Here is a 21,771-nt window from a genome sequence, read left to right on the forward strand (position 1 = left end):
GGGGAACTCCGTCGCGCAGCCGTTCTCCCCAAAGGCTCGAGGCAGATTAGGGCACGGTGCCGCGGCTGGGTTGTTCTGCAGAACCAACGCAGGACTGCCCAGGAAAGCGGGTCCTTACCGTGGGCTGGAGGGAAGGGCCGCAGGTACAGGCACGCGGTCTCTGCGCCGCCTCTGCTACGGGGGCAATGCCTGTGACTGGGAGAAGCTTCCGCTGCAGCGGTTTGTGAACTTGACTAGAAACTAGAAGGCTCCCAGTTACCTGCTTTTAAGCAGTGCAGTCTGTCTTTTCACATGATAGGTGATCCAACACCAGTCAAAAATGATACATACGTTAATTACTTCATACCTTCTTAGGCCCGTAACTGCATTGTTTGTGGAAACTTGCAGCCCTTCACTTTAATACTATTACAGCACCAAATTGCTTCTTTTCTTTGAATCTATGTAACTACTCTCAAGATCTTTTTTGTTAAAAAAAATATATATAAAAACAAGTTTAAGTGAACCAGCACCTATATTACAAGCAGCAGCAAGCCAGGAACGTAACAGTCCCTACTTATTTTTTGAAAGTTTCAGCAGCAGCCAAATATTAAAAAGACCCAGGATATTTCATTCAACTTTGTATAGTAACAGAGAAGATAAAACCAGATGGAGACATGTTACAAAGATGCTGCCTTTAAAAAGCAGAATTCTGCTGAAGGTTTTTCAACACTCCCCTTTCTCATATGCATTAGATTTACTTACAAATACATTATGCCTGAGTGATACAAAAGTGGGGTTCAAATGGCTTCCTCACCATAACTGAACAAAATACATTGTTCCATAATTCTATTTCTGTTCATCGAAGCTGTTTGCAGCATTTAACTGGGCTGGAGAGGGACTCTTTGGATGAGCCATCTGTTAAAACAAGAACAGAATCAGACCTCCAAGTATGAACCACGTACCAATTACTACTGAGATAAACAACAGTGTAATTCTAAACTGATATTTCATAAAAGAAAACAAACCTAGTAATTTGTTAAAATAGAAGACATTATTAACCCTTAGATTGTTTTTCCTCCTGGAAACCGGGACTATGATGTGAGAGACAGGATGAGGCACAAAAAAATCAACTGTTCTTCTTAGCATTGTCAAACAGCCTGCTGAAAGGCAGGGCAATAGCATCTCCATTCTGTAGCTTCCTTACCAGTAAAATGGAAACAGTAAAAACAGGCATCCTTATACTTAGTCTTCTAGATGTCAAATACAGAGACAGTAACTTCCATACTTAGTAGTAATTGTAAACTCAATAAAACTAGTTCCTGAGGATTTTCACTTTCCATTAAGGTACCTTATATCCTCAAAGGACCACACATACCAATGGGACTGCACTGTAGGGAAAAAATCTGTAAAAAATTCTATTGTATACTGAAATTTTAAAGCCAGCTTATTTTTCCAGAAAGATGAACACCATGACTTGCCTGAAATTTGCGTCGTAGTGCCTGTGTCATTATTGGTGTCAACCCAGTGCCACATTCGATGTTTTCTTTATTATTTAGTGGAGTACCCCCAGGACTTCTGAAAAAATTGGAAGCAGGAAGGGGAGTTATTATTAGTTCTCTGATTTTTTAGAAAAACAAAATGAGAATAAAAAGGAACTTACCTTTGTATATTTACTTTCTTAAGATGTTTTCGAAGATCTAACTGATTTTTAGCAGGAGTACTAACAGAAGAAAACAGATTATTAAAATAAAACATTCTGTATATAGTGTTTATCATTATTCTGAACATAAAAATCAAATATCAAAGAAAGGAAGAAGACTTCTTACATTAAGTGGTTTGTAATGTGAGCTGATGGCTTGGATTTAGGTCTCAGACTAATACTCTGTAAATCTGAGACTGTAATTAATGCCCTGCATGTCTTCGCTGGTGATCCTGCCTAAAGTCGGAAGAGAAACGTTACCACAGATGAACTGTAAAAGGCCTCACTGAACTGAAATCTATTTAATACTTATATTCTCAAAGACTTTTGTGGGTCTTTCATGCTTTTTTGAATCCTCAAGATTTAATGCATCTTGGACAAAATACAGATTTTATTAAAAAAAAAAAAAGACTTCTGCAAACAAGATTTTAGGCAGACAAGATAAACCCCAAATATATTGACAATATTCACAAACATATATGAAAGCTATTTGATCTTAATCTTAATTTAGGAGAACTGTCCTGCACATCTGCCCAGATGCCTCCATGAGATTGGAACTAGTCATTTAATTTGTTCAGTTCAAGTGCCCATATGTAGCACTAAAAGGCTTACTTAAATGTCTTACTGGGTTTTCAGAAGAGAAAAATACATTTCTTGATACCTTCTATGATTCTATGACAGGCTGAGACAAGCCATTGCAGGAAATGCACTGGTTCTCATGCAGAGTTTGCCCTGATATGCCATCATCCAGCTATCCATATCTTCTCTGATTTACCTTGTCCATTCTACGGTTGCTGTCTATTTTCTTTAGTTTTACATTCAGGAGATCCTTGAGAGTGATGTGCATCGGCCCATCTTTTTTTAGTGATGTTTCCTGAATAATAGAAAGGGTGTCAGAAGGGAGATTAGAATTAGCAAGTAACAGACTGTTCATAGGGACAAACATTCTTGATGGACCCAGGTCCAAAGAACCCAGCCACAAGTTAATAGAGGTTACTGCCTACCAGAAGTGATTTAGAGCTGCTGCCTCGTTTCAGGAGGAGAGGTGCTGGAGGCAGTCGTGGTGGGGGCAGAGGAGGTGGTGGTGGTGGTGGTGGTGGCGGCGGAGGAGGTGGTGCAGATACAGGTTGCAGTTGTACTGCAGAAGGCCCAGATACTGATGATGGTAGGTCCATTTGTGTTTGTACAGGGGCACCCAGAACTGGTTTATTACACCTTTGACAAAGAGAATTTTCTGAAGATAAAGTTGCAGTTCCATTCATCTGAAAAAAAGTAGGAATAAAAAAGAGAATATTAAATGCCCTGACAAATGTGTATGGAATTTTAGAGAACAGAGCTTCTGACTTCATTTGATTCAGAGACATAAAAAGCTGCTTAATAGACTCACCAGCCAACTGGTTCCCTGCAGCCATGGAGTAACAGCAATTCAGTAAATACTTAATGTGTAGAAGAGGTAAAACACTACACAATTAAGATTTCAGTTTCTCCTCACTGACCACAATTCGTTACATGCTTACACAAGTAAACATTCTTCTGCCCCACTGGGATTGAGACTGACCTGGAGTATTCCTTGTAATCTGGAAAATTCAGTTTCCAACTTTTCCAGCTGCTCTCTAAACTTGTTTAACTCCTTAAAGTGGCTTTGTGATGGAAAGATGGTGTCTTTAATCACTTTAAAACTCTAAGCATAAAAAGAAAGCAGATGAGTGTTTTCACAAAGTTGTATTTCCAGAGACAAGACTATGAGGTATGATTCCTACTGAAAGCTCTATTGAAAAGTCTTCTCATTGTAGTCAACAGAAAGAGACAAAACAAAGATATGCAATTTCACCAAATAATACATATTCGCTCTATATTCTGCTTTGACAACCAATCTTTGAATATTAATTGCAACCTCCTTTATCACAATGCCCTTAAGGCTGGGCAGAAACCCGAACAGTGACTTTCTCAAAAAGGCACTTAACTGTAACTAGAGTATAATCCACATTTGATCTGAAAAGTTCATATATGAACACAATTATATCTGCTATTAAAGACATTTCCCATCGTTGCGAATCCTCCTGATACTGCAATAAAAAGCTCAAATTCTTATATGCTTAATGCCCACAGTGTCCTCGGACATTCTTCTCATACTTGTTCCACAGCAGTGGAACCATAAAATATAGTTTAGTTGTGTCAGTAGACAAAATTAAGTTTTTAGCTTAGTTGTGGAATCTGCCTGTAAATCCTGCATCTGGCTGCTAAAAAACAAAGTAGAAAGCATACCTGTGTAACAGTGTTCTGGCACCAACCGTACAAAAACGATACTGTTGTTGAAAAGGGTTTCACTACATTTTTTACACTGGGCAAAGCTAACAACCAGATTGAGGACAGACGGCTTTGGACAGGTGATGTGTTCAGAGGAAGATCACCTGCTGACCTGGGAAAGAACATTTCAGAATGAAATCATAATTATATTTATAATTTTAGTCTTTTAAAAAATTAACTGTGGTCTATCATACAGTATTTACAAGTACCAGCAACAACAGTTGACAGCAGAGTAAACATGAGCATATGAGACCAGAAAAGACCACTGCAGCACTAACAAAGAAGTAAAAAAAAAAAAAAAAAAAAGTCAATTTGCAATACATTTTTTTCCAAAATGCATTTCCTGCACATTAAAGTTAACATTAGATAGAATACCAGAAAAATGTACAAGATGAAAAAATTTCACAGTAGTCAGTCAGGATCTAGATAGGTTCCAAAACAGTGCTTTTATCTCAGTCCCATATTATATATGGAGCAAACAATGGATCCAGAAATTGAATTAAAGGAAAAGTTCAATGTGTCCCCTACCTTGGAGAGGGACAACTTGAGCCCTGGGGATTAGCAGCATCTCCTTTTTTTATTGTTAGAAATTTTGCTCTGGCTCTCAGTTTTCGTCTACGTTGCTTGTACTTTGCCATTGCTGGTAAAAGAAAGAAAGGAAGAAACTAATTTACAGAAATATTCCCATTTTAATCAAGGGACAGAACTGTCACAGGATAGATAGGAAAGAACATGGATGCCATCTCAAAAATCCAGTTAAAAGTTAGTTGCAGTTGTCTTACTAGAAGGATCACATAAAACAGACAAAAGATTATTACCTCCTCTTAAGTATCTTTCAGCCACTGGGATATGTTTGCAGACAAGAGATTAGTGAAAAATACCATTTTATCTATTCACAGCTATCAGTGTTTTCTGGTTAGGTCTTACTCAAGGGCTTTTGGTGACAGTTTTTCTTTACTCTACACTGACAAACATTGCATTTTGGGAAAAACTGTGTGTCCAGAGAACATAGGTGGAAGACACAAATGAAGAAAACACATACACAAAAAAAGGATCCAGGACTTCCAAAAATATAGATATTTGCTCGAAGGTTACTTAAGCACCTCAGTTGTTAAAAATGCCCCCCCCCCAGCAATCCCCCCACTTCTTTCTGCTGGGACTCCTGTGAGGGGCCTAATCATAGAGCAGTGCCAGACCCGCTCCTCATCCTTAGAAACCAAACTTAAAGCTAGCCAGCCTAAGAGCAGCTCTCTGCCCTGCTATCCACAGGCAGCTTCCTGAGCCGTCTGTCTGTTCGCCATACTCCTGAGGGGTTTTGTGCATATTAGGAATTGAAGTTAGGGACACTACTGATTAGTAGCCGCACTAATCAGCCTTTAATCCCAGTTAAGTGTTACACGACCCGCTCTTATGCCGACTTTGGGGAAGAACATGCTGGGAGGCCTCGGGCTGCCTGTGCGGCACCCCGACAGGCACAGGCCGCCTTTCCAACGGCTGTGAGGTTTCCGTTAGGCGCTGAGCCGCACAGAAGCACCACGTAACCCGGCCAGGGCCTCCCGGCAGAGAATGCCCCCGAGCCCCCAGCCTCGGTGGGCTCATGCGTCGCTACAACCAGTCCTGCCACCGAGCTACCGCCCGCAACCCCTGAGCTGCGAGAGGGGCGAGGACGCGGGTACCCCCCTGCCTGCCCGCCCCCTTCGGGCCGCGGTTCCCCCCTCAGCGCCCCCCGCTCACCTCCCGCCCGGCACCCGCCGATTCAAACCGCTCCTCGCGCCGCTCCCGGCCAATCGGAGCGCCGCTCTCTGCCGCCCCTCCCGGAGCCTAAGCTAGCTACGCGCTGATTGGCCGCTGGGCGGACGCGGGCGCGAGCTCCAGGGGAGAGCAGACAGACGGGGAGCGGAGCCAATCGCGGGTGCGGCGCTGCTCCGCTTCGTCCTGCCCCCTGAGGCGCGCAAGGGCGAGCTGCGCCGCCATTGGACAAAGGCTTTTCAGGCCAGCCAATCAGCGTTGATATACCGCTAGGCTGGAAAAGGCCAATCAGATTGAAAGGTGGGAGAGGAGCGACCAGTAACAGGGAAACGGAGACGATAAACGAAACGGAGCTGCTTCTCGCCCACCTCCTCGAAAATGGACCAGTCGCGAAACAACCGCTCCCCCACCAGCCAATGACAGCTCGGCGTTCTCTATTTCAGCCAATCACCGCCGATGCCACTCTAGACCAATCATGATTCGCGGCGCCCTCTTGTCCAGCCAATCACTTGGCGAAGTCTTTCTACCAGCCAATGGACTTCCCCCTACCTTAAAGAGGGTTTACATTCCTTTCTACCCAATGGCCAGGGGCCTGTGTCAGCGGAGGGCCAATCGGAGAGCAGCGGTGAGTGACAGCTGCCCAATGGGGACCCCCGACTCTCCCATCCTGCGGAGAGGGGGGTGGGTATCTTTCCGCCGCCGCCTGAGGAATGTCAACTATTCAACATGGAGACGGCGGTTACCAGGCTCGAGACCATGGTGAGTCCGGGGGGCGCGGGCGGGGGCCAGGCCGAGCGGCGGCAGGACCGGGAGCCGGCGGGGCAGCGTGGGGCGCACCTCGGAGGGCGCGGGGCTGGCGCCCGAAGAGGGAAAGGGAGGGCGCGGGCGCAGCTGGGGGCGTGAGGGGAGAGGGGCCGGGGAAGGGGGGAGGGGGGCGAGTCCCATCCGGGCCCTGAGGGGAGGCAGGGCGAGGGCGCGGCCCGCAGCGGGGCGGCCGGCGCCCGCCGCTGGCCGTTTGGGTCAGGCGGGTTCGGCCGGTCCGGTCCATTCCGCTCTCCCCCTGCGGGGGGGGGGGAGGGGGGGCGGTTGGGGGGAAGCGGGGGGCGGAGCTACGCCGTGCCGCTCCATTCAACCCCTCGCCCCGGGGGTTGGGCACGTCCATTTTCCTCTCACCTGGGGGGGGGGGAGGTGCGATCCGAGCATTCCTGGGCTAGTTTATTTCCCGCGTTTGTGGGGGGAGAGGGGGCCGTTGTGGGGCGCAGCCGGCCTGGGCCGGTCCGTTTTCCCCGCCCTGTGGAGGAGGGGGGGAAGGGGGAGCGTAGAGTAAAGCGCTTTCGGACTAGTCCATTTTCTCGCAGCGAGGGTGGAGCTCTCACCTGGGCTGGCCCATTTTCCTTGCGGGGGTGGCCCAGGGCGAAGAGGTCGGCCGGGCTGGCCCATTCGCGTCCCCGGGCGGGGGGTTGAGGCGGAGAGGGAAAGGGGTGCGGGGGATGGAGCGCCTCGCTGGGGGCTGCGGGGACCGCGCCGCGCTCGGGCCGCCCGGCTCCCCCTCGGCTTTCCCCCCCCACCTCCGCCAGCACGGGCGGGGCGAGCCGAGCTCGGCGGGGAGAGGGGCTGGGGCCCGGGGAGAGGCCGCGAGCCTGCCCCGGCGCGGGCGCTGCCGCTGGGCCCGGGGCGAGCCCTGAGCAGAGGGTCGTGTGGGGAGGGCGCTCCGCAGGCGCGAGGGCGGCGCGGCTGCCTCGGGCCGGTTTCAGAGAGTCTCTTCACCCGCCTTTTCAGCCGCGCTCTCCTCGCTGGGTCTGGGATATAACCAGTCCCGAGGAGAGGATGGCTTTTGCTTCAGCCTTTCGATTTCATGTAGTTCTTCGCAGCTTTTAAGTTGTTTTCAGCTGTTTGAGCCAGCGCCTGAAGGGACGAATCAGCGACGTTATGTAATAGTTGTCTTTCTTCCTGCCCCACTCATGCTTTCTCTCTCTCTCTCTCTCTCCTTTTTTTTTTAAGAAAGCAACCAAAAAGCTATGCTGTTCTTCTACATATTGATATACTCTGGAAATACTGTCTTTTTAAACAGCCAAATTCCTTGTAGCATGCTTCAAATTTGGTCTTCATTTTTGCTCTGTTTCATGTAATCGTCTACACAACTTTTTTTGGGGGGAGGGGGGTAAAGTGCTTTGGGAGTATTTTATGTATCCAAATACTTCATAGATGTTATGGTTTCATTCAAAAGGCATTACATAAATTAAAACGCTTGTACTGATGTACTGCTGCAAAATATGATGCTCTTTTAGAGATTGACAGGAAACGTCTAGAATTTTTTTTATAAATTAATTGGCCTAGCAGCACTGTTTGGTACTTTGATTGACAAACTAGAAATGGTCATGTGTGGTTATGGCATCTGCTTTACATGCTGAAGGTCCTGGGTTCAAGCCCCAGTGGAATCAGCACCAGGAAATCTTTGGGAGGTTGGACTAGATGATCTCCAGAGGTCCCTTCCAACTTTACTGATTCTGTGATTTCTGTATGGAATAATGTAGGAGATTTTTTCTCCTCCTCTAGCAACCTTGGTTTCAAATTCTAATTAAGAAATAGGTAAAAATGAGTTTAATGGTCTCCTAGTTCTTTATCTGTAGGTAGTATCATCATCACAGTGAAATACTGAAGAGAAATTAATAGGAGAAACTTTGGGAGGACATAGTAGGGAATATTGTGTATCTGTGTTATCCCTTAACATACTGAGTGATTTTTAGACCTTTGTTTTGAGACACGATTGATGTGCTGCCTTAATGCCCTATCTTTAAATTTATTTACTTTATTGACTCTAATACTAAAGAGTCAATAAAGTACTAGAGAAAACAGTATGCTGTTCTCTCTAGTAACAGCATACTGTACCCCTTAAAGCACTAGGAACATTGGCCAAGTAAACATCTGTTGTCAGAAAAGAAACTACTGGTTGAAAGTTTTCATAAATGTGAGGTTGTCCTGCTGATAATACCTTTGTTGTCCCATTGAGTGACTTGCATTGCTTTATTACTGCAATACTAACACACTTGTGAGTAAATGTTTTAAGTTATGTTACATGACTGTTTCTGTTAGGAAAGAAAACTTGTATAAATGCCAAAATACCTGGATATGCTGAAAGATCGGAGAATTCAATCTGTATGATACCTAATTCTCAGTTCTATTGGACTTCAGTAACTGTGTTCTTTCCCTCTTTGAAGTAACAAGGCATACTGGAAGATGGGGTTATTTTTGCTCTTCTTGAGCTACTAAACTGTGGTCATCATACCCAAATATACTTAGAATGGTAATAATGTACTGTATTTTTCTTCAGTGAAAAACTGCATTCTTATCAAAGCTTTGAAGTTTAGCTCTCATTTCAAATTCAAAACTGGCAGCCCTGCCCATAGTGCAAGCTTGAGATTTCCCCATGTCTTCTGTTAATATATATATATTTTTTTAAGCCTAGTTTGTTTAGGAATTTTCTTTCTTTCTTCTTTGTAACATGTTCATGTTTTCCCTCCTGTGTAAACCTGCTTAGAAGTACCCAAGTTAGATGTCGAACTTCGTTACAATGTTATGGTTTATTTCTGTGTTTTAGGGAAAGTCCTACTTCAGTATTTGCTGATTCATTTTTTTTGTTTTGTTTTTTTTTAGGACACAAATAATCAAAGAGGTAGTTTAGTCCCGTTAAAGTTAACAGGGGCATCTATTTGTGCTAGTGGAAGAAAGGTACTGGTCACTTGCTGTCTTGCTATCTACTTTACACATAGACTAAAATGATCTTGCACTAAAATGTGGAGGGCTCATTTGTGTCAATCACCTGCACAGATGGATCATAACAACTTCCAAAGTTTTTGAGACTATAGCTTGTTCTTTTACCCTATTTTACTAAGGATTAATATTAAATTTTTATGTTTGATTTTTGTGTGAATTTGTTCCAGCAGAAGTTGGCATGCCTGGCTGCCTTCTTCCATTGAAAGTACTGGGTAGAATAAGGCAGCTGTATCTTGCATCTTCACCTCTAATTTTTTTTAAAGAAATGTTAACTTTTAACTATCTCTTGAACTATTTCATGTGTTAATTTCCTATATACAGCCCTTATCACAGTTTTGAAAATCTGACATTTCTTCTTGCCATTTTTTAAGTTAATCAGAAATGTACACTGGCAAATATATCTCACATTGCAGCTTTATGTCTCTTGTTTTTCCTTCTGCTTATTGTTTCTTCTTGCTGGATTTCCTGTGAAGTCAGCTCTCTCCACAGAAATGTGATAAAGTAACAATTCTTACTTCCCCAGAGGTTTAATTTCACAAAAAACTTCATTTTAGTCCAAGGATAAACTAATTTCTAGGAGCTTAGAAAGAACAATGCGAATGAAAATACCAGGTAAATCTCTGTTACTTGAGACTATTGCTCTAAACAAGAAGAGACAAATGAATAATAGCATCTGCAATATAAGATGGGATTCATTATGCAAAAAGTGATAAACCTGGCTGTTTAACAACTTAGATAAGAATCCTGGGTGCTGTATTTTAGGACTTAGACACCTAAGTCTGTGCTGCCCAAGTGTTCATTGAAGTCAGCTGGAACTGAAGATCTTCCCAAGAGCTTCTACAGACATTGAGTAAGGTCTTAGTACAGTACAGAGTAGTTGCCAATGAGAAATGTATCTTTCTGTACAAGTATTTTATTAACATTTGTGTCTCAGAACTTTGCATATTGACCTAATGCCTTCCAGCATGCAGCACTTTAGCAATCTGCATTTAAAGAAACTTAAATGTTGTGGATATCCATTTAGTAAAATATTAAAAGTGAGTTAACTAGCAGATAAACAAAGTGTTTTGTTCAGAATAATTTAGTTGATTTATTTCACTTCTTTTTTTTTTTAAGGTATAGTAGGCCTGCTTTTCTTTGAGTAGTGTCTGTCCAATGCCCTTTTTATGTTGTACTACTAGTGATCATGCACAAAAAGCAGTGCAATGTTAAAAGGGCATTGGCCAGCAATACTATCTACATTGCTCGTTGTTGTTATTTTATGGAATTACAAATCAAAAGTCATGCTTATATATCTGAGACCAAAAGATGATTTCACAAACAATTGTAAAATAGGACGGCCAGAGATTTTTTACATTCATTATCTCCTAGTTATTTGTCAAAGGGAAATGTTAGTTGATCTATTAATGACAAATGCCATCAAATCTAGGTGTCTGTCCTTAGAAATAAAGGAATCTTTCTACAAAAAGGAAAGAACACTGTGTAGCATTCCCATTTCCCTACAAAACATTTGTAGAGATTGTCCTACAAATATTTTGTAGATGATGTGCTAGGTATAGAATTGACTCAGGTTGTTGCTCTGGGTACATCGGTAATCTTTTATATCTGCTCCCTGTTTCTTTGCATTTTGTTGTTAAGATTCTTAACACTTACAAACCCCCAAAGTTCTCAAACTTTTTATGTGAAGTTATTGAGTTTTTTTCATAATAACACTGTTATTGAGATTTATGAGATATACCTCCACAATCATTGTCCTCTAACATCTAAGTGGTAACTCTAACAGTATTCTAAATCTACAATGTTGAGAAATCTTGGCATGTTTAAGTGACTCCAAGATCTTCAATTTAGAAGAATAGACTTCAGTGTCCAGAAAATGTTCCCTGTAATGCAGTTTAAGAACATCTGTCTCAGCAGTTTAGAAACTTTGTTTGCTATAAGATAAACTCCAAAGATAGTTAAATTTGGAAATGTAATTTCCAGTTGAAATAACACCACATTGTTGAAAATTGAATTTCTGATAGATCTGCTGTGTTCTCTCCCTCCCCCCCCCCCCTTGTTACCTCTTGCTCAGTGGAATGGTGGTGATTCTAAGTAATGTCTTGAAATACAGGAGTTCCTGCATGTTAACGTCAGGATTTGGAGAACGTTAACCTTATCCAAATCTCTGTGACCTACAGAAACCACTATCCGACTCAACTGATTTTTAACCAATACATATTTTGAGAGTATTGATTACTTGTTCAGGATTTCTGCTGCTAACGAATGCTCTGACTTTATTGCACTACTGTACTTTACAGCTAGCAGTGCAATAGTATTGTCAAAGCATCTGAAAGCAGAGTACACAGCAATGGCTTGAATCTTGCCTTACAGTTTCTAATACTTCCTTCAAAGCCTGTGAGTAAATTACAAAATCTACGTTTCATAAATGTGCATTTTCTATGTGATTGATTGTTATATAATATTCTGTCATGCAAATGATGCTAACCTATAACAATAAGGTGAGATTTTTACAGGTGTATGCTTCCTGAAATATAGCAAGAAATAAATATTCCTATTTATAAAATATGGGAAAATAGATTATAATGGAGGAGTATATCTCAGTGCTTATAAACTGTGCTTTGAAGTTGCTGTTAATAACAATTAATTAACTTCAGAAATAATTAAATTAATAATTTGGTTTCTTTCATAGAGTAGTATGGGTTCAGGAAAAAGCAGTGATACTGAACTGTAATGCTTACATTAAGGACAAGTCTTAAAATTATAGTCATGTGATACATGAGCATTCAGATTCACTTTGAATTTTATGTCGTGAATCATAGTAGCAGCAAGGAATTAATGGCTTACTATCATTCTATAAATTTCATTTTACCAATATTGAAATATAATTAAGAACAAGGCATCATGGATACTTTTTAAAGCCACTCATATTCTTTGTCAGCATTCCTAATAGTTAGTAATTTGATGGAGGCAATGGAGAAAAGCAGAAAGTAACCTGTTTTGGGTGTCTGTCCCTAGAAAAGAATAATTAAAAATCTTCCTCAGTGGAGGAGAACATTTTATATATATATATATATATATATATATATATATATATAGGCTAGTTTGTAGGGTTAAATGGGAGAAGGAGAAGGAGTTCTGTCAGTCAGGTGGTAAGTTATGAGAGTAATAGGTGAGTGGGTTTTTTTGTTTGTTTTTTGGGTTTTTTTGCTATCATTCCAAAGATCTGCTGAAGGCATATACATGAAACATCATACAGTTAACAAATACTGCCTTATTTTGATCCTTAAAAAATTGTAATGATTGCTTCAGAGTTAATCTCATTTTAAAGAGTGGAAGCCACACTGAGTTAAGTAACTTCCAAGCATTTAACTTGCTTTCATCGTATTCTCTTGTGTGACTGTGAATTCCCCAAATGATTATATTAAGAAATTCATATTTGTTTTGTGAACTGGAAAAGCTGCCTTCTTTTTAGAGTAGAAGTCCTTAGTAGACGTTAAAATTGTAGGCTAAAATTAAGTAATAATGCTATCAGCACACTATTTTACAAGGCAATTATCTAATTCTCCGGTGGCTTATTTATCCCAAGGAAAGAAATGTGATGTCACCAATTTGATTATCTAATTGTTAGGCTGATTTATTGGGGAATAAATTTATTGGGAAATAATCAAATGTGTTATGGGTATTATGATCACCCGAAAGAATACATTTCTAATATAATTAATAACAAAATCTCTTGATATATTTGGATCCTGAACACTTATTCATAGTCTCTATTGTGTAAATAACTGAGTACTGCAGTTTTGCAGAATTTTTAATGCTTTCAAAGAAAAGCAGCTAGCCAAGAAAAAGCTCTAAAAATTGATGGAAAATACCTTAATATCTCAGGGAAGAAAATCAAGTGTCTTTTGTATGCTGTGATGATCAGTTTTAGAGAAGGTGCATTGTTCTTGTCTCTTACAATGTAACTTCCCTCTTTGGAATAGTACTTTAAAACTTCATCTTGAGAGGTTTGGTTTTAAAAGTGCACTTATCTAGGAAGAAATGGAAATGTTTTCAAGCATTTTGTGGAACTGTGTGAAAAAGGTACTAAGGGCAAGATCAAAGGGATGCAAAGAAAACAGTTGAGTAATTTGAGTTCATCAAATGGAATGAAGGTAAAATTAGAAGAAGTATATGTGTGTGTAAATGCACCTGAGTGCTTTGGTTTCATTTAATTCATACACTTGAAAGGAAAATGCTCATGTCCAGATCTGCATTTATACTGGAGGCAGCTGAGTGTAGTAATGTCTGAACTCAGTAGCTCAGTTATAAGGCAGTACAGAAACTGTGCAAACTAATATGCTAGGGTGTTTCTTTTTATTACCTAGATACTTTCTAGCTATTTGGTTGACAATTTTTAATTTCTAAAAATGATACAATCAGATGTCTAGAAGTTTATTTAATGCTTTATTTTTTTTCAGTCTAAAAGTGTGTCAGCATAATTGGCAAATGTTAGCTAGTAGAATAGACTGGAGGAATATAAACTTATGTTTATAGTATATCAGCCTTTAAAATGGAGGCGTCTGGCTTCTGCTTTCCTGAAATACAGAAAAGACAAATGGATGAGTTTTGTCTACTCTTTTTTTTTTTTTTTTTTTTTTTTTTTATATATATACTGTGGCTGATTTTAAATATTTTAGTTCCAGAAGGCAGAATCTGATCTGGATTATATTCAACACAAACTGGAGTTTGAAATAATGAAAAGCCTTCCCGATAATCCAGCAGAAGAGGTAGTATTTTCAGATGAATTAATAGATTTTATTGTATTTTGCATGAAATACTAATAAATTAATGATAATAAATAGGTAATTTTTAAATCCTAAAATATATGTCAAATTTCTTTTATCAATTAACAATCTTTTATTGTTAACTTATTATTACAAAGCATTTCTTATCATATAGCCAGATGACTGGCTTTAAATTAATTCAGTGCAGAAGATGACAAAATCCCCTAAATTCTTGGTATAGTGAAATTCTCAGATTTTGCTTTAAGAAATGAGTAGTAGTGTTAACAGCTAATTGTTAGGGACAGTTTCTAGTCTAAGCTAAAATGCATCACTACCCTGTCATTAAACATAAACCTGCCAGTAAACAGTGACTGAATTCAGATTTGGGGGAGAGATAAGGGGAAAAAAACAATAAAATGTCAGCATGTAAAGGATTTAATAAATTTGTCCCCATCTCCATGTATATTGTGACATACAGTGGGAAAAATAATTTTTTTAATTAGAAGTCCCTAATTTATTCGAAATAAGCCATTAAAAACACCAGTCATCCTCCTATATTTATTGTGGAAGCACCAAGTTGTGCTATTTTATTAACACTTTGTATCATTTTTGTGTATAATAAATTAAATGTTTAGATGACACTGATGGTCACAGCTAAGAATGTCTAATTGCTTTCATTGTAAAGGGTCACTTCATATTATACATGAATGACTAACTGCCTGTACTTTTAATGGAGTATGTGGACAGATAAATTTTCTCTTCTGTAATAGTTTAGATGTACTTTTAATTTCTATGTAGGAAAATCCAGTTACACTTTTAGAAGAACTCTCAGTGGTGAAGTCTCGTTATAAACTGTTATGTGCACAGCTGGAAAAAGTTTCCATAGAGCAGAGAGAATCCATGAACTGCATTCGTGCTGCTCTAGAAAACACAATGAAGATGGTTCAGGCACTACAGCAACATACTGATCTTGAGGTACCATTTTAATAATTTGGATTTTACTCCTGTAAATTAACATGTATTTTTGTAATGTGTACATAAGTGTGAGTACTTGGATTGGAAAATGTGTTATTCTTGGAGACTTTTAGAAAATAAGAGGACTGTTTACCTAAAGAAGTGTTTGCAAGATTGGGCCTATTTTGGTAAATCACAAGCCTGAGTCATCACTCAACAGTCTAGTGGTATTCCAGTTTTGAGTTAAAGTAATACCATTAGTTAGTACTGTGACCTATATTTGAATAGTTTCACAGAAATCAATGTGCCTGTGCGCAGCTGTGTCCCAGTCTTACAATGATTTTTTTTCAGTGGCTACCTTAATGAAATTAGAAGGCAAAGACAGTTTTAAAAAGGCAAAAAAGCTTTTAAATGACAAACATATTTTGACTCTCTAAACAGAGCAAATTAAAGGCAATACGCTATAACATTATATGTAGCAGTAATATTGTTAGTGCAAAGAAATTAGTTTTTCTCTATATGATGATGCCTATGTATCTTTAAAACAAACAAAGAAAAAAAATCCAGTTTTCCTAACTGGTCTTTAGACATTGTTGCCTTGCAATTTTGAAGAGAATGTGAAAACATTTTTTTTATCCCTTTACAAATAAGGTGATGTAGATCCAAAATGCTGAATGATGGCTTAGTGGCAAAGACAGAATTGGTGTGAGTAAATTGTATTCCTGGATCCCAGCTCTCCTTTTAATTTAAAAACAACAGTGCCTGTGACATTGTTTAATCTGTCAACAGCTCTGGACAAGATATTGCTAACTCCTTATAGCTAAAACATACTGTATCATGATTTCAAAGACAGAAGTTAAATGTCACAGAAAGGGGAGGAAAAAAATTATCTCCCTGTGTTCCAAGGATATGTCACCAAGAAAAATTTTGTATGTAGAATTTTGTTAAAGTGGAAGTATTGTGTCCCTGAGATAGTCTAAATACAAAACAAAGATTTTCTTGTATTTTAATCAATCTTTGTTTTAGATTTGAATTCAAACTATTGGAAAGATGCAACACTTATTTGATAAAAAGAGCATTCCACTTAATTTTATAGTATTGGTGTTAAATGGACATTATATTTGGATTTTCAGAAATACTCGGCTTGTAAGCTTGTTTTCATTTGAAGGAAAGTAGAAGTTTACTATTAGCTTCCATGAGAAAAGGGTTAAAGAAACATTGAGTTTTTCTATAAAATTGTCATCCTAGGAACTGGAAGCATCAGAATTCTCTTGTATCTTTCTCCTTAGCGCTTGCCTCTATCAGAAGAAGAACAGTCTGCAGCACAACAGTTAACCTGCCAAACTGTTAAAGAAATGAAATCGCTAGTGGAAGAGGTAATTAGGCAACAGAATATCTGTATTTCAGAAACTATTAATCTGAGTAGTTGAACTGAAGTCACAAAAACAGCCCTTCTGACTTAATACCTCTGAAAGAAATGGAATTTTACAGGAATGGGGCTACCATTTCTAACAACCCTTTTTGATTTGATTGTATTTTGATTACATTGCTGATTTGTCCCAATTAAATTGTCCATAGAGGAAAAACTTGTTTTGATGGAAGGCTTTTTTTTCTCATATCTTTTATTGGGAAATGTTTATTTTCAGAGATGCAGTTGGTCAGTCCTCTTGTTGATCTGTTAACACAGATAAGAAACCTTTGGGAGGGAGTGAAGAGTGTAATTGCTTCAACCCCATGTATATCAAAATGGAGAGAAATTTAATTTCCAGTAAAATATTAAATACAGGTTGAAGTATGAATAAGAGTAACTGAAGCATGTTACAGCTATAACTCAATAGAACATAGGTATAAAAATACTTGTTAAAAAGTTGGATATTTTCTCAGAGCTACTCAATTTTGGCACAGAATTCTAATAGTAATAATCAGCTGCAAGACTTTGTCTGGGTCTTACATTAAAAGCAAAATATTAAAGAAAGACTGTAATTACCTTACTGACCTTACATTTTTCTACATGTCTTCTCACTGCCCAGTACTTTTCTTTCAAAGGATAGACATCTTTCTGTTCCTTTATTGCCATGGTTGATTTGCATGAAAGACTTCCAGTATCTTTCTGCTTCGTTCACACTTCCTTTGCAAATATCTTCTCCTACCTTGATTAAATCCTCTCAATTTATGTCTTTCCATTATTTAATTCTAAAGCCCTTAATATACAGCTGGCATAAAACAGACTCAGTGCAAAATATAGCTATATCTTACCCATATTAAGGGCTGTTTAATTGGTATCAGTCCCTGTGCTGTTATCACGTGCGTTTTGAAGATATTCTGAAAGTCTCTGAAAGACAGAAAGAAGAGAAAGATACCACAAAGGCCTTGGTTATTTATTTATTTATTTCCCCCCATTGATTTATTTCTAGCTGAAAAGAGTTAGATATAGCTACCTTTAGCTTGTCAGCTGTCAGCCTCCGAGGATTGCTTGAACAGGAAAGCCATACTTTGCTGCATGTACAGTGCTTTCAGCGAGATTCATATTGGAATGCAAAGGAGAAAGCTGAAGAGTCTCATCTGACTTGCATATGAATCTTTTCGTTTGCATTTTAAACCTATTTTTATTTGTAACTGGAAATTGTGTGTAAGATTTTGCTGTTAACTTCAGTGGCTATGAGATCCTTGGTATTGTATGATAAAATTTAGTTACTAATACAAAAATGCAAATTGTAAAAACTAATTTTTAAATAAAATTCCAACAAATCCTGAAATTCTCTCTCATTTATTTTTAGCCATCTAGTTCAGAATCTGCAGTCCCTGACTCAACTGAAGGTAAGTGCTAGGGAAAAAAGTCTTCCTACTGTTCTCTCTTCTTCTTGAGCATGATGACTGATCTCCCCACCAACACACACCCATCCCCAGTAAGCAAGCTTTGCAAATACCAATCTTTCCTAAGGCTTCCATCTTCAATATTGAACTGAATGTGTTTAAATATCCCAGAACTATTAGAGTGACTATCTAGAATTCAGGAATTAATGAACTAAGCTGTTTCTTTCTGAAAAAGATACTGTAAGTAACTTTAGATAACAAATAAGGGTTGTTTTGCCGCTAGTACAACGGGGGCAAATCTTTTATTAAGTATGAATAGGCTGAGGCCTGAATGTGGTTTTTGAGCTCTGGTTATTTGTAAAATTTAGAGCCTAAGATGCACAGTAAAGTCACTGTTTTCATTCCCTTAAGCACTAGTAACTACTGCTTTTAGTGAAGAATTTATATTTTAATGTAAGAAACTGAGAGCTTAGTTATATTCCACATATAATTCCCATGTCTCTGGGAGCTGCTCTTGCTTAGAAGGGGATTTGAGTGGATCCTGTTGTGTTTCTAGTCTGGAAGAAAATGTTATACTAGTTTTACCATAGAAATAACTCTTGTTTAATCTGTTTATCCTTATTTACAAAAAGGAATTTTTCTAGTGTTTTTTTTTTTTTTAACGAGCTCTGACCAACTAGATTTGTTAATTCATATCAGATTTCAAATTCAATTATTTTTCACTAGATCTGTAGAAACAATGGTATTTTGGAGGGAGTATCTTCCTTTTCTCCTTCCTCCTGCAGTAAAATTTTTCTTTAGAACCATTTAGGAGTTTTCTTAAATTATGAAGGTACTGTCTATCTTTGGCTGTCTTCTCCTGAAGAAATAAATTTCTTATTTTCAATTTTCTAGAATCACAATTCAAACCATTGACTGAAGAAATGCTTATGGCTGTACCAAGGACTATCAGAAGTACTGTTAAACTAGAAGACTTGAACAGTTTTTACAGGGAGTTATTTAACCACTTTGTTGTAAATAAGAACAGGTAAGACTTGAAGCAATTTATTAGTAAGATTTTTATAATCTGTTTAAAAAAAATCAAGCCTTTTCAAACTAAACAAAAAGTTGTCAACTCTAAAGTTAGTGAACCATTTGCTGCTATACTATAACTTCAGAATTTGATTTCCCTCACTTATGCACTTACTGGTTAGAGATGTATTTAGTCAAAAGTGATAGGCCATCTTATGAAGCTCCCCAAACTTACTAATTCTATCTTCAGAAACTTTTTGTTGATTCCCTGAACAGATGCCCCAAAGTGGGTCTACTCAGAAAACCTTTATGACAAAGTCATACTGGAAAACCCTTTTAGCTTTTATAACTCGGAAAAACAAAACCCTAACCCAAATTTCTAACCCCAGGATTGCCCCCAGACCTGGACTCCTGTCTTTCACCTTGACCTCTGTCTGTGATTTTTGCTGTAGATTTCTCGCAGGCTGACAGTAAAGAATGAAGAAGCTTTTAACCCAGGAATTCTATCTTTGACCTTAAGCTTGGATTATTCTTTGAAGCAGCATGATGAAATTGCTATCATGTACATACGCATGAAAATTACAGAGCACTTGCAAAAATCAGCTTTTAAACAGTATAGGCTTTTTAATCTCTCTGGCAGACCTGATGCTTGATACCCTGTTTTGCTGAATAGTTTGTTCTTGTCTTACAGAGTAGCACTTAGTGTTTCGCAGATGAACAAGATGAATATGAAAGCCACTGACTCAAGAGTACGCATCTTGAAAGAACTTTCTCTTGTGGAACTTGACAAGCAAGGAAATGTTAAGTTAGTTTTGTAAATGAAAGCTCAGTCCATTTTTATTTGATACACAAGCATCTTGGTTATAGCTCCTGGATTATTAACAAGGAAGTATTTCTGTGGTGTCTAGGTGTTAACAATACACTGCTAGAAAGCTGTTAATATTTCTATATACAAATTCTATTTATAAAACTTAAATTTGCAGAATTAAACATTAAGGTTGGAATTTTATTTTGGGTATTTGTAAGGCTATAGTAGATGCATTTTTGAAGAGTAGTGTTAACCATGTGACAGTTCCATGTTCCAGTTGACATTCCTGAGTGGGTTTTTACAATGAATAACCCAAACCATTTAATTGTACTTACATTCCTGAATAAATGATTAAAGCTAAGGAGGCCATAGGCTTGCTTATTTATTTATTTTTTTAATGACCACTGGCCTCTGACCCCTTTTTGTTTTCCTTTGATGTGCGCTGTCTTTGTTACAGCCAGAGGAAACTACACTGAACAGCTGAGGTTGGAAGGGGTCTGTGGAGATGGTCTGATCCACGCCCTCTGCTCAGAGGCGGTCTGCTACAGGTTGCTCTGGGTCGCATTCAGTTACCTTTCAAGTATCTCCAGGGCTGCAGACTCCACACCCTTTCTGGGCAACCCGTGACAGTGTTTCCACCACTCTCACAGTAGTGAGTTTTCTCATCTTTCAGTGGAACTTCCCGCCCTTCAGTTGTGCCCTTATACCAGAATTGCCCCCATGAGTTTTCATTTTTGTTTAGTACTGCAGTACAGAGACTATCCCCAAATCAAAGCCAACACCTCAAGGAAAATCCTCTCCCTGCAGAAGATGCAGCGATCAACACGAGCAGCTCTTTCCAAGCACTGAATCCCTTCTGTGCTTGGATATATTATTACTAGTAACTTTTTTTTTTTTCTTCGCTGTCGCATAATGACCGCCTTCTGAGTGAAAAAAATGCCTCAGCGTTCACTGTACTGGTGTCCGTTTTCAAGATCTGTCACACAGGTAACCGTTAGGAAAGGGCTGAGCAAGGCGGTTGTGGGTGGGGGTGGGGAACAGTCCCCCAACGGCCGAGCGCGCGCGGCGCGAAGGCGGGGCCGCGCGGGCGGCGCGTGCGCACTGCGGCGCGGCGCGGCGCGAGAGGGGCCGCTCCCGCCGCCGCAGGGCGGAGCTGCGCGCGCGCCGCGGCGAACATGGCCGGCGCCTAGGGGGAGCGCGGCGCTGTGTGGTACAGCAGCCCCCTTCCCCCGCCCCGGGCGCTGCGGCGGGGCAGAGGGGCCGCGGAGAAGCTCCGCCGCCGGCGGAGCCGCGGCCATGGACGAGCAGAGCGTGGAGGTGAGCCGCTGGGCGCTGCCCCGGGGAGGGGGGAAGGCGCTGCCGGCCCGGGTGCGCATCTCCCGCGGCGCGGGCTGCCTCCCTCCCTTCTTCCCTCCCTTCCGCCGGGGCCGGGGCAGCGCATCCTGACCCGGTTATGGGCCCGGCTGGCGGCGCGGGGGCCCCGGCGGCTTCCGCAGCGCGGCAGAGGCGAGCGCTGGCCGTGCGGCCCCTCTGCGGGCCTCTCCTCCGGGCGAGCACGCTCGGGGTGGAGAGGGGGCCGGTGGCGAGGCGGCGGCGCCTGCGGGTGACACGCGGTTGTTCCACGAGGCGTTGGCAGAGCGCAGCCGGTGCCTGTCCCTGAGGTGCGTGGAGACCCTGACGCTGGCGAAACCAGCTTTGGCAGGTGCGAGGGCAGAGCGCTCTGCGAGTGGGGTAACCCGAGCGCCTCGTGCGCGGCGCTGTGCTGTTAACAGTAGCCAAACAGATGAAGAATTCACAAGACCTTATAGATAGCTTCCTGAAAACGCATTTCTTTGGTTTTGCAACCATTAAAGAAGACATTAGGATACAGGAGATACTGTGGTATTCATAAATTGGCCAAGTGTCTCACT

The 21,771-nt window shown here is 40.5% G+C and overlaps 3 protein-coding genes across 11 annotated transcripts in view; 2 read left to right on the plus strand and 1 right to left on the minus strand.

Annotated features, from left to right (window-relative positions):
* Positions 1–492: 492 nt before the first annotated feature.
* PRR11 (proline rich 11) lies at positions 493–7,014 on the minus strand. Its single transcript, XM_062592688.1, has 10 exons — positions 6,908–7,014; positions 4,514–4,625; positions 3,944–4,097; positions 3,237–3,359; positions 2,683–2,940; positions 2,454–2,552; positions 1,806–1,915; positions 1,640–1,699; positions 1,458–1,554; positions 493–894 (listed from the first exon to the last, which is right to left on the minus strand). The coding sequence occupies exons 2-10, from the start codon at positions 4,621–4,623 to the stop codon at positions 826–828; spliced, it is 1,080 nt and encodes a 359-aa protein (XP_062448672.1). The 5' UTR covers positions 4,624–4,625; positions 6,908–7,014; the 3' UTR covers positions 493–825.
* SKA2 (spindle and kinetochore associated complex subunit 2) lies at positions 6,412–20,222 on the plus strand. 2 transcript variants are annotated; one of them, XM_062592690.1, is made up of 8 exons: positions 6,468–6,493; positions 10,271–10,358; positions 14,188–14,277; positions 15,073–15,249; positions 16,518–16,604; positions 18,006–18,045; positions 18,937–19,069; positions 19,745–20,222. In XM_062592690.1, the coding sequence occupies exons 3-8, from the start codon at positions 14,245–14,247 to the stop codon at positions 19,869–19,871; spliced, it is 597 nt and encodes a 198-aa protein (XP_062448674.1). In that variant the 5' UTR covers positions 6,468–6,493; positions 10,271–10,358; positions 14,188–14,244; the 3' UTR covers positions 19,872–20,222. The 2 variants fall into 2 exon arrangements, with proteins under 2 accessions (XP_062448673.1, XP_062448674.1); XM_062592689.1 differs by lacking the exon at positions 10,271–10,358 and having other exon boundaries at positions 6,412–6,493.
* An 811-nt stretch (positions 20,223–21,033) lies between these two features.
* The window catches only part of TRIM37 (tripartite motif containing 37), a 30,921-nt gene continuing 30,183 nt past the window's right edge, over positions 21,034–21,771 (plus strand). For all 8 annotated transcript variants that reach the window (XR_009960469.1, XR_009960471.1, XR_009960470.1 and 5 more), the window contains exon 1: positions 21,034–21,178. Coding sequence is in view for 5 of the 8 variants with exons in the window: in XM_062592865.1 (XP_062448849.1) it covers positions 21,158–21,178 (21 nt within the window). In the remaining 3 variants the exon portion in view is untranslated. The remainder of the gene's footprint in view (positions 21,179–21,771) is intronic.

Source organism: Rhea pennata, chromosome 20 (assembly GCF_028389875.1).
Source record: "Rhea pennata isolate bPtePen1 chromosome 20, bPtePen1.pri, whole genome shotgun sequence".
Classification (NCBI taxonomy): Eukaryota; Metazoa; Chordata; class Aves; order Rheiformes; family Rheidae; genus Rhea; species Rhea pennata.